This window comes from Etheostoma spectabile, chromosome 9 (genome assembly GCF_008692095.1).
Source record: "Etheostoma spectabile isolate EspeVRDwgs_2016 chromosome 9, UIUC_Espe_1.0, whole genome shotgun sequence".
NCBI lineage: Eukaryota > Metazoa > Chordata > Actinopteri > Perciformes > Percidae > Etheostoma > Etheostoma spectabile.
In genome coordinates this window covers 27,579,049-27,590,804 of record NC_045741.1, presented here as the reverse complement: position 1 = coordinate 27,590,804, position 11,756 = coordinate 27,579,049, and the positions used below count along the sequence as shown (strand labels likewise).

The 11,756-nt window shown below is 40.4% G+C and overlaps 1 protein-coding gene and 1 long non-coding RNA gene across 17 annotated transcripts in view; both read right to left on the bottom strand.

The window, feature by feature from the left end:
• LOC116695664 (uncharacterized) overlaps window positions 1–11,756 on the bottom strand; it is an 813,105-nt gene that overhangs the window by 178,077 nt on the left and 623,272 nt on the right. The window lies entirely within an intron of this gene.
• LOC116695586 (unconventional myosin-XVIIIa) overlaps window positions 1–11,756 on the bottom strand; it is a 157,236-nt gene that overhangs the window by 76,140 nt on the left and 69,340 nt on the right. For all 16 annotated transcript variants that reach the window (XM_032525935.1, XM_032525936.1, XM_032525943.1 and 13 more), the window contains 3 exons: window positions 11,441–11,648; window positions 9,697–9,806; window positions 3,064–3,129 (listed from right to left, as the gene is read on the bottom strand). In XM_032525935.1, the coding sequence (XP_032381826.1) occupies window positions 3,064–3,129; window positions 9,697–9,806; window positions 11,441–11,648 (384 nt within the window). The remainder of the gene's footprint in view (window positions 1–3,063; window positions 3,130–9,696; window positions 9,807–11,440; window positions 11,649–11,756) is intronic.

The following is an 11,756-nucleotide window of genomic DNA, read 5'->3' as shown; positions in this document are numbered from 1 at the left end:
AAATAAGACTCAATGTTGCCCGCTCTGGCCCCCGGGATGCACTTAACTATGGCCGCTTGCTTTGCTAACTCCACGTTTCTCAAATGGAGCTGCCGATAACCACAGTTTGTTTTTTCAAAAAATCTTAATTTCGACTTAAAGAGTTTCATTTTCACTGTAAATGCATATTGGTTCCAAATATGGGTTAGGGGTTTCCTTAACTAGTAATAATTGGTATCGGCCTTAAAAAAACAGTATCAGTTGATCCCTATACAGTATGTAACTATTGCCCAGCCTGACTTGGCAGGTACCAGTTGTAGCAGGAGTTGTAACTGATTCAGAGTAATGTGAAGCGCCAGTATATTAATCATTCTCCACTTTGATGCAGCTCATTTATTCATTATTCAAAATGATTCCCACACTGCAGTATAATTAGACAGAGTAAGTGGCCCAGCGTGTGGGTTGGTGGCACTTTGCCTTCCACATGGGTTGGTTGGACCTGTGTTTGTCTTGTTTGCCAGTACAAAAAAAGTGAAACAAGAGGCATTAGTAAAATTAGTAATATGAACACCACAGAACAAAAAAAGTTTGGATTTGAATTTTTTTTCTGAACTTGGGAAAAAGTAGCAGACCAAGTAGAGACTGACAGGCAGCAACACTAAGGCAAGGTTAAACTTCCAGCGATATCTGCCAAGAAACTTCTCTAATTGACAGCTCAAGGCGCTTACTGTTCTTTATTCCACAGACATCCAAAGATCTAATTAACAAAACCATCAGCTTGTCTTTTTACTTGTGATTAGCTAGGTTGTTTTTTATCTCAAAGAGTTAGAGTCAGGCAGTATCTGACTGCTGCTTGGCAAAGGTCACAGATACAGAGAGCAACAGCGATCATGAAATGAAAAGATTCAAAACAAAAACACACCAGGACAGCTAAAAGTGAGAACGAAAGTGTGAAGTCTTGTCATTGCACAGGAACAAAACAAGCACCGACTTCTCCATGGCCACCACACGTCTTGCTAGAAAGGTAGGTGAATAGAGTGGAAAAACACATTCTAATTGTGTGTTTAATTGAGAGTGTCACCAAGTGAAAAGAGACGTTGGGACTTGGAGCCAACACTCCTTGATGGCAACAACAAAGATGCAACTGCCAAAACTGTCTGGATAGGACAAGCTGCCCATGCAGCGCGCCACAGCGTCTGCCTGATTGGATGTGACATGGAGTATTTTGTGTCAGTTTTCAGGACTCCCTGCAATGAACAGACAACTGCCTCCAAGTAATAACGTGTGGATGCTCATTCCTATAGAGAGTTAATTGATGGATAGGAATCTGCTAGCTCATGTTTAATTAGCTCAAGCAGATATTGGTCGACCTCCCATTCAAACAGATTTTAAGCCGGCCAATCACAACCGTTTATGACTGACAACTTGTGGCGCCTTGGCACTTCACACAAAATACATAATGACGTCATTTTTGGGCTCGCACACCCTCACGCCAGGGAAACTACAGCGTGCATAAACTTAACTTAGTAAAGAGGAGCGCTGTTAACACATTTTGCAACAACCAACATGGCTGATTATGGTATGGAACTGTTTTAAATATTTACTATCTATTCTGATGGCAAAACGGCAACACTCTTTCACAGACACCCCCACAGCTCATGTCTGCACGCTGTAGTCTGTTTACATTTGTTGGTCGCTTACGTCACATTTCCTTCCTCTGTTTGATGTCCTCCAGAGGCATTCTTTTCTACGGCCATTGATAACACCATTTTAAAATTGAAAATGAACTGAAAGCTTCCTGAACTACTTCGATTTGGTCTGGCAATGTCAGGCTAGTAGGTATGTATTAGAGGATAGATACCCGACCCGAGCCCGACGGGACCCGACGGGTCGGGCCGGGTTCGGACAGATTTTTAGAAAGGATGCTCGGGTTCGGGTCGGGCTCGGTCACATCAGCGCGATAAGGCATTGGACATTTAGAATTTAAAACAGCTTATTATGTAGGTAATGGGGCTTGTTGCCCCGTGTGCATTGATGCGCTCATCTGTTGACATTTCCGAATGCCTTCCTACAATTGCTTAATAAAAGCGGCTTTCCACACAAACAAACGTACATGTGTCATAAGTAGCCTATGAGAAACAAATGCGATTTTAACTGTGTCGGGCTCTGGTCGGGCTCGGACACAAATATCTTAATGCCTGTCGGGCTTGGGTCGGGCTCGGACAGAAAAATCCGGCCCGATCCGCACTCTAGTATGTATGCACTCGCATAGATTTTCGAGAACTAGGGTTAAATTTGAAGGTAAGAAACATGATTCAACTAGGAAAGTAGTTGACGCCAGGTACAGGAAAAGACTTGGCTTCAAGGTTGTACCTTTCTAAAATTAAAACCAGGATTCAAATGAAACCAGCACAAAAAGTACTTAATAAAAAAGACTGGGATGGAATTGCATGTGCTATAACAGTTCACATGTTAAACTATGCACTGATTGCATCAGGACTACACTGTCAAACTCAGCACTCTGCGACTTTCTTTTGTTAAAGAAAAATACTTTGGATACTTTCATTCACTACTTAATTTCCGGTTGTACACAGCACAGCACTGCGCAAGTTTTACATTAAAAGCCTACCACCAAATTATTATCATTATCCTTTGAGTCACAAGAAGGCTTTCCATGTGATACCCCTCTGTTTTCATCCATGTTTTATTTCCAATTGATTCTACGTTGCGGTACATTTCATTGTTGTTAGTCTGCCGTCAATCGAACACTTTCTGCATGATTGACATAAAAAATGAATAAACAATACTGTGCAGTGTTGAGTTTCACTGACAGTATCTTAACACAGAACGTGAAGGCAACAAAGTAGGTACAATTGGTATGCCAGGTATTAGAATTGTGGAAGAAGTGTTGAGTTTGCAATAGAACCAAACACCATCAAGAGAACATCAACAGCACAGAGAGTACGGTTAATGAACATCATTCACATCATCACATCATTGGAGAAGTTACAGCACTACACTAAAAGTCCTTATCTGAATAATGAGTAGAAAGGTGTGCATGTGCACGTGTGTGACTTCACTTACCCTGCTCAGCCCCATGTGGTAGCTGCTCTTCTCCAGATCCAAGGACTCCAGCAACTCCTCCACCGCCTGGAACCCAGAACAAACAGTCAGCAGACAGATAAAGACAAACCAGCGAGCCTTGCCTCTGAGAGAACACATGACCTGGTTGCCCAAAGGATGCTAGCTTGGTGTTATAGCAACAAACACAAACACACACACAAACACCTCTCCGCCCCCGAGCTGCCTCCAGGGACAAAACAAGTGAGACAGAGATGCTTCTCAGGTCCATTTTCTGTCAGGTTTCATCCATCGTGTCAACCCAACCTTTAGAAGACAAACTGGCTGTCAGGGCTCAACTCTTTGCGGCTGATGCTGAAGGATTAAGAATCTCACTTTCTGATAAATATGTGTTAAAGCTGGCCTTTAAAAAAGGAGAAAAAAGACTAATCCTTACATTCCAGAAGCCTTCTTGATGCTGCAATAGATTATATTCCACAAAAGGAACGTGTTGAATCTGGCTATTCTCAGAGCGTAAGGTTTAAAATGTAAAGTTTTCCCTGGTGTAGTGCTACAGGAAAGGCTAAGGGACGTTTACGTTACAGCTCATGGAGTGTCCAAGGGGAAAGGATTTGTGCTCTGAGAGGCATGAATGTGTTCAGTATATTTTATGGTATTCTTATGATATTAATGTGTACAAGTGAAAACGTCCTGATGGAGCCACTAAAAAAGGCGGTCAAAAACATTAAGAGGGTTGTTTTTTACTGTCTCTTGTGAGTCCCCTGGTACACCTGTTGAGATATCTTGCTCAGATTCAATCAATTCAAAAACTGTTCATCATAGGGCGTGGCCGTGGCAGGGCAGCCATTTTGTAAGTTTCGCCATCAAAACAGGAAGTGGGTGTAACTTGAGCGTACATTGTCCAATTGTCTTGAAACTTTTCAGGATTCATAAGAGTTCAATCCTGACGACAGCTACAGGCTGATACTGACCCAACGTCATAGCGCACCCTAGTGGCAACAGGAATAAGGCCTAGGGTCAAGGTGCTATACTTTTTCAACAACAAAAAATTCTGCAGCATCAAATGTTTTATGCGCATTAATCTCGTAGCTGGTTGGCTTGGTTCCAGATTTAAAACTCTTTATATTAACAATTTTTGAAAAGTCAATGAAACAACTGAATGGGCAACCAGAGTCGTTAAAAAAGTGGGCGGTCACTGTTGAGCTCTATGCTGGTGACAACTGCCACTTGTAGCCATAGCAACTCCAAACATCTTGGGCTATAGCTGCCTCAAGGCAGAGGACTTGAACATGCTTGTGTTACTGGCCTGTAATCTGCCCAACAAGCCCCCCGATTTAACCACCCCCACCTTTTTTTCCAGAAGACTATAATAATAAATACATTTTTCTAAATTTAACAGGAAAAAAACAAGTTTATTGGTAATCACAATTATTTCTAAGACAATAATTGTTATAGCTTTAACGCCAGTGTTTGCCTCCTGATGGGATCTTATCAGTCATGACGTGCCCTTTCCTGATTAGTCATGCCCCTATCACATGACCCTTTCTTGAAGAAAACAAACAACAAGCAAGTTACACTCTGGACTGACCATTGGTGATTATTTCAACATTACAGCCATTTCTGACTTTGTAGTCATGTGCTACTTTCAGTAACAGTTCCACTTTGATGGCGATCCAAGAAATATCTCTTCCTATTTTTTGCCATTGCTGCTGTTTCTCCATTGTCTTTTCTGCCACTAAGCAACTACCACCAACCTGGCTGAGTATTCTGTATATGCTGCTTCCTGTTACACCAGCAGGGGCATGCCCAGTATACCTGAATGGTCACGTGATATACGTTTTAGGCGTGTTAGTAAGGCGGAGGATTAGTTGTGCTACTGGAGCTAGGTGTAGCCTAAGACAGTATTCCTCAAAAATTGGTTGAAGGGACCACTGGTGGTCAACAAGCGACTCCTGGTGGTCCGCGAGTAGATTTGGTAAAATATCATGTTTTTAATTTTATAAAAACAGTGTTTCTCAAACTGTCTGCCAGCGACTCCAAAGCCAAATAGTGAGGAGCATAGATGTGTGTTGTCGGACTTCAGCAATGAATTTTTTGACAATGCCTCCAATTTACGTCACAAATGATCAGTGTAATATTGGAAGGAAATACGCAGGACGGTGGTCCTTGAGCTTTTTTTTTTAATTAGGTAAGTGGTCCTTGGTCGGACAAAAAGTTTGAGAACCACTGGCCTAAGAGGCCATCCTACACAGCAGGAGGACCACTAAAACTCTCCACTGCAAACTGGAACTTTACATGTCAGGTTCCACAGAGGACTGGATGCCAACAGGAATGCTATATGAAGTGGTGGATTTCCCCTGTGTTGCATGGTTAGTGTGAAAAGCTCTTGGCGGGTACACCATCTGGCTACTAAAATCATGGCTGCATCACTCTGTATTAAGAGGAACTGACAGAACTGGGCTGTTGGCGGTAAAGACAGGGATTTTTGTTTGGCAAAATTTCTTAGACGGGCTCAGCAAACCAATATTTTCTTCTCGTCACTTTCTCTGAAAACAAATTTGCTCATATTATTCCTCCAATTATACGCCCTTCACTGTCTCAGACGGCCTCCTTTCATCCATCTTCCTTGCTTTCTTTCTTCCCCTCTGTTGATTCCCGACTCCCCAGAGAACTGGGTACCATTAGTTCTTTCTGAGTGGGCTATCCTCTCTAAGCTCATCTCCAAGGAATCTTGTGAGCCACTTTGCTGCCAGTGTGTTGTGAAAAAGAGAGGGGAGCTTGATTTCACTCATCTGTTTAATTAATCCAGTTAAATCTTCTGTTGACAGCAGCTAGTCATGTCAATATTCTTTTTTATTCCACATTTAACTCAAACACACAAACAGGCAGGCACATAGCCAATCAGATGTTTAGTTTCCTAAATAACCTGAAAAACATTATTTACCTTTTTAAGACAAGACATTTTTGCACATCAGGTACAGAAGGCCTTAATGTAGCGATGTTTTCCTCCAGCAGCCATACCTCCCACTCATACAGGCTAATCACACCTTTGTGCAAAGCTACTATATATTGCCTGAACAGAATGTAGAGAAGACATTAATCAAATGCTCAGGGATGTTCCTAAACTGTTCTGCCTCCAATACAAAAGAAATGGAAAGATAATGAGACTAGAAAAAAAGTGGAAAGAGACAAGGGAATGGGAGGGGAGAGGGAGAGAGAGAGAACGAGGAGGAAAGAAAGAGCTCTTCCCACTACCGGTAATTAATCAGTACAGTAGCCGTATGCTGCCAGCCTGTGCAATCATAATTAATTACACACAAGAGCGCTCTTGGAACAGGAAGAGGACAGCGCAGAGAGGAGAGAAGGAATAAAGAGATTCTGTTCACACCGGAAGAATGTAGAGGGTAGGGAGAGAGAAATACTGAGTCTCCAGACTTTATACTTTCAACATTCTAACAGTTTTGACATCATCAGAGTTAGTTTATTATTGTAGAACCAGATCCTCCAGAGCCACAGAAGACATGTTTTTAGAGGCTGAGAAGTACAGTAAAAGCCATGATGATGTAATGTTGTAATGCCATGCAGTGCCCTGCTATGCCATGAACTACTACAAACTATTTTTAGTCACTGTTCCATTATCTTTTACTGTAACTGTTGCCCCTCTTCATTCTAACCCCAACCGGCCCGTCAGACGCCGCCTACCAAGAGCCTGGGTCTGTCCGAGGTTTCTGCCTAAAAGGAAGTTTTTCCTCGCCACTGTCGCACTGTTGCTTGCTCTGGAGGGAACTACTAGAACTGTTGGGTCCTTGTAAATTATAGAGTGTGGTCTAGACCTACTCTATCTGTAAAGTGTCTTGAGAGAAATTTTATTATGAATTGATACTATAAATAAAATTCAATTGAAGAGTTAGCGTTTTCATGAACAACAACTTCATAATCATAATTGATGCTTCTTGATGATCCTTTGGGACATTCATACCAACTGACAATTCTCAAACAAAGGGTTCATCAATCTTCATACCAGGGTGGATTTATTATCAATTACAGCTGATAATAGAACTCGATGTCGCAACTAAAGCTCATTGTTAAGTTTTTTATTGTTTTTGTTTTTTTACTACAAACTGCTTCTTTTAAGGAGCATGAGGGCTTAAACAGATTTGGAATTGGATTTATGTCCCTGTAAATTGTTAGTTTTTTTCTGTGACAAGATATTATAAACCGCAGTTCATAAGAACAAGGTCTTCCTGTGATTAACACTAGGGCTGAATGATTAATCACCAAGGGCGGCGGGTAATGTAGGCTCAAACCTACCCAAACATTTCTTCCTAAAATATATGTGAACAGACTGATGTCCTTGGTATTGTATTGTGCACACAACTAGGCTTACATTAAAGAAAACAAATGCCTGTGTCTTCCGTGTTTTGCCTGCATTAGCCTACCGTTTGCGTCCCTATGACGACCTTCACAGTTCGTTTACGTTTTGTGAACGCGCCTCTAGCTGTGACGGGTAATTTCTGCCGAATAATGCATGTCCCTTAACACTTGGGAAACAAGGAAATGCAACTATTACCGAGTCAAATAAAACATTTATTACTCTAAACTTTCTAAAAATAATAGCCTTAAGATGATTTATTAACAGTGATGAAGATTACAAAGATGTTTACATAGTTTTTAAATCCCCAACTCCCGTCTCTTCAGAGCATGAAGGAGCAGGCAGCAGTACGGCTTGGTTAAAGACATGACTTCTGAACACCATCCTCTTCATGACCTGCTTCCACTGACTAGAACCATAAATACTAACAGGCTTCTGCAGAACAGAGACCATCTTACAGACATTCAGTGACCAGAACCAACCGACTGAAGACAGAAACGCTGGCCACGGTAGTGAGATTGTACAGCTCAGCCCTAAATGCAGTGTGATCATAAATATGCATGTGCATATATGTTATTTATTTATTTACAAACTTCTATTTAGTATTTTTATCTTCTATTTTTTTATCTATATGGGGCCGGACTTCCTATGTTTTAAACCAATGTGAATTCTGCTTTTATTCAGTTGTTTGACTGTGAGCATGACTTTCAATTAACTAAATAGTATACTTTTCCCAAAAAATTGTTACATTCCCTTGAGGATGCAGAACTTAGCATAACACCAGCACGTTTTGGAATTTGGAATTATTTGATCTCTAGCAAGCAAGTCAATCAATTCAGCTCATGTTCACAAAAAGGATATTTGTGTGACGTGTGTGCATCAGTCCATTCATCTTATTTGCATATTTTAAGCGCAATCCATGGCAAAAGAAAAGGCGGGTCTGCGTGCATTTCCAACCGCTACTGCATTAAATTAATTAAGATCACCATTATAATCCATCTATCTCTAAACAGCTGTGGAATCAAAACATAGGCTCGTCAGGGCAATGTTACAGAAACCTATCCTAGTAAAAATATGTGAACAGACCTACCTTAATAGGCCATAGGATAACATAATCCACTTACATCCCATATTAGCCCACCCAAACCTCATCCGCGACTGTATTAATCACATTCAAATATAATGCAATTATCGTATTGCAAAAGCTGCAATAAAAAAAAAAACTTGGGCTCCACTTACACACTCACTGCCCTGACTGGAGATCTGTAAGATTCATATTTATTTTCATTTTAATGTTCTGCAGTGCTTAGCTGTCTTTTTTCAGATGTTATTAAAGTTCAGTCATGATGAGTTTATTTTAGTTTACAAAGCTTAGAATCTAGTAAGTTATGATATTCAATTGTGATTGAAGGTTTGTACATTCAGTAGCTAAATAAATATATGTTATTCATTTCAATTCATGCATGAAATCATCTCATAACATGTAATGTAGGCCTGACCTACATGAAGGAGTAGTTTGAATCTTGACTGTATCCAATGTTGTGTTGCATTATATAATAATGTAATGCTTGTGTATTGTGAATAATACAGAAGGAACCTGGAGAAAAAAAATAAAAAAATCCCATACTGAATCGCAATCACAATAATGGTCAAAAAATACTACAATTTTTTCTCAAATTATTCAGCTCTAATAACACAGTATAGAATAGTGGATCTTTCTTCAATCAATCACTTTGTTAGATTGATTTAGTATTTTGAATTTTATTGGAATTTTATCAGAATAATATATCTGTATCTGATGTTGTAAATGCATACAGAATGAACACATTGAGTTAAAAAAAAAAAACTGGAACTGGGATATTAGTCCAACAGATTATGAGTTGGTAGAGTAACAAAATAACAAGCTTTTTTTTTTTTAAACAGCTTAACATTTGTCTGTTTAGCATTTAGCGTTTAGCATTTGTCATGTCTAGCAACATTTGTTGCTAAAGATGACATGGTATGTCACATGGCAGGTTTTTCGGGCCTATGGGCTGAGTTACAGCCTAGCACTTTGTTAGTTTTAGGCTTTCATTAGATTCGTTGACAACAAGAAAAATATGAAATAAAAACCTTATCCTTTCACATCCATGACATCAAAGATAACGATCAAAATCATACCTGTGTGTATTTTTAACTTCTTTGTTTACATCATATCAACAGTCACTATCCAGCCACACAAAACAGTACTTCAAAGCATCAGGCTAACCCAGCCAAACACTCACCCTCTTCTCGTCTGTGACAATGTAGTGGCGGCCATGCTTCTTGGTCAGATGTGGTGCCAGGACATCAAAGCGCCTGCGGAACTCAGAAAACACCATGTGGTCTGGGTATCCTGGAGCCAGGGAGGGAGCAGACCAGAGAGAAGAGCACAAAAACACCCAACACCAAGGTTAGAGGAGTGTTGGCAGCAAGTGGTGAGCCAACAACGTGTCAACGGTCAACGTTTATTTTCAGAAGAAAAAGAGCCAAAAGACATTTAAAAAAATGTAAGACCATTAAAAAAGTGGTAAAGGATTGAAAGGTGGAAATGTTAGGGGTTCTCAAGCTTTTAGAGGGGCACGAACAGTAATAATGCCTATGGGAAGAGAGGTTCACATTGGGGAAAAAAGGGCTAAATGATATAAAAGCATGCACTTTTGAATGAAGACATACAGTGACAGCAATAGTTCAGGTTATTGGAACCCTTTCAGATACTCTATCTCTGGATGTTTAATTTATCACTGGATTCAAATGATTTGGGCAAGAAAAGGAAGGAAGTATAGAGTTCATATTTTATTGTCATCATCAGAAAGACAGATGAGAGCATGTTAAGTTTGAGGAACTTTGGACATCCAACCTAGAATCCTAACCCTAACATAGGGTTAGGATTCTACTTCCATTAAGTTTGGAGACTCACAAGAGAATGGTGGAATGGTGGAAATCAAAGCAGCAGAGGTCCAAACATCCTGACTTGTAGTACCAAGTAAGTCAGTAAGCTTTATCTCTATAGCACCTATCATAATCATAACAACATAATTCACAGGTGTACACACAATACAGTACCTTGAAATCTACAACAATATTCATAAAGAATGGTGAAACATAAAATAATTTAACTGAATAAAAAAGAACATACAAAAAACATACATTTGAGTCATAGGTGGAACTTGTGGGATCTTAATGCAGGATAAGGAGTTGAAAGACCAGGACTGGGGAGATATGTTCTCAGTGTTTAGTGTTAATTAGAAGCCTTGCTCCTGCATTGTGCACAAACTGCAGATGGGCAACTGCAGCATCATTCAGGAAAGTAAATGATTTGCAAAAGTCAAGGCGAAAGGTGGTTTGAATTCTAATATGTAAATAGCATGACTAAACAAAACTCAAAATCTGCTGACTGTAGTTAGGGGTAAGCAAAACAACTTAAGTTTGAGGGTGCATGTTTTAGCTGGCAATGGTCCAAGATGAGGAGTAATACTTTAGCTTTATCAGAATTCAAATGTAGGAAGACAAAGTGCGTCCAGTTTTTGATGGCAAAGGGTTAGGGCGTAACAATAGTTCACCACAGAGTGAAATTACCTATAATATGGTAAGGGGTGGTGGATTCTAATGGTATAAAATCGGGCAAAGTAAAGAGCCTTGTGGGACCCCACCTTGTCATAAGATTCAAAGAATAAATGAAGTTACTGCTACTGTGACTACTGCCACTATATCAACTAATAGCAGTTCCATTTTGGCCCTCCCACACCCCTAGTACTGCTAAAGCTAGATTCACCAGATCCTACATATACCAGCATGCAACCAATAACATCTTTTCATTAGACCTTACTGCCTGCAAAGGTTCACATCTTTCAAATGGTATGCTATAGGTTTGTACCCCAGGTCCCATTTTAGATACCCCTGATGGCATCACTACAGAATCATTAATTTCTTCTACTATTCAGAGTAAAGACAAAATAAATGGCAAGGCTTCCACAAGTACTTTATTACCTTGTCTGTAGATGCGCAGTGCATCCAGCAGCTTGGATCCTCGGAGCTGAGCTCTCAGGAGGCCCACATCCAAAGTCATAAGGCCCGAGTCGGGGCTCTCTCCGTGCGTCACACGGGGTTCACCTCCACCACTCACTGCCTCTGCTTTGGGCAGCAGGCAGTGAACAAAGTGAACCCTGGAACGACGCACCATGTCAATCAGAGCGTCCTAAAAAAAGATATCAGATAAAAATTAGATATGAGTAGTGTAATCTAACATTGTGGCAGTCTGTGCAAGACCACTAACCCACCATCTACATGCAACCTACAGCAGCTG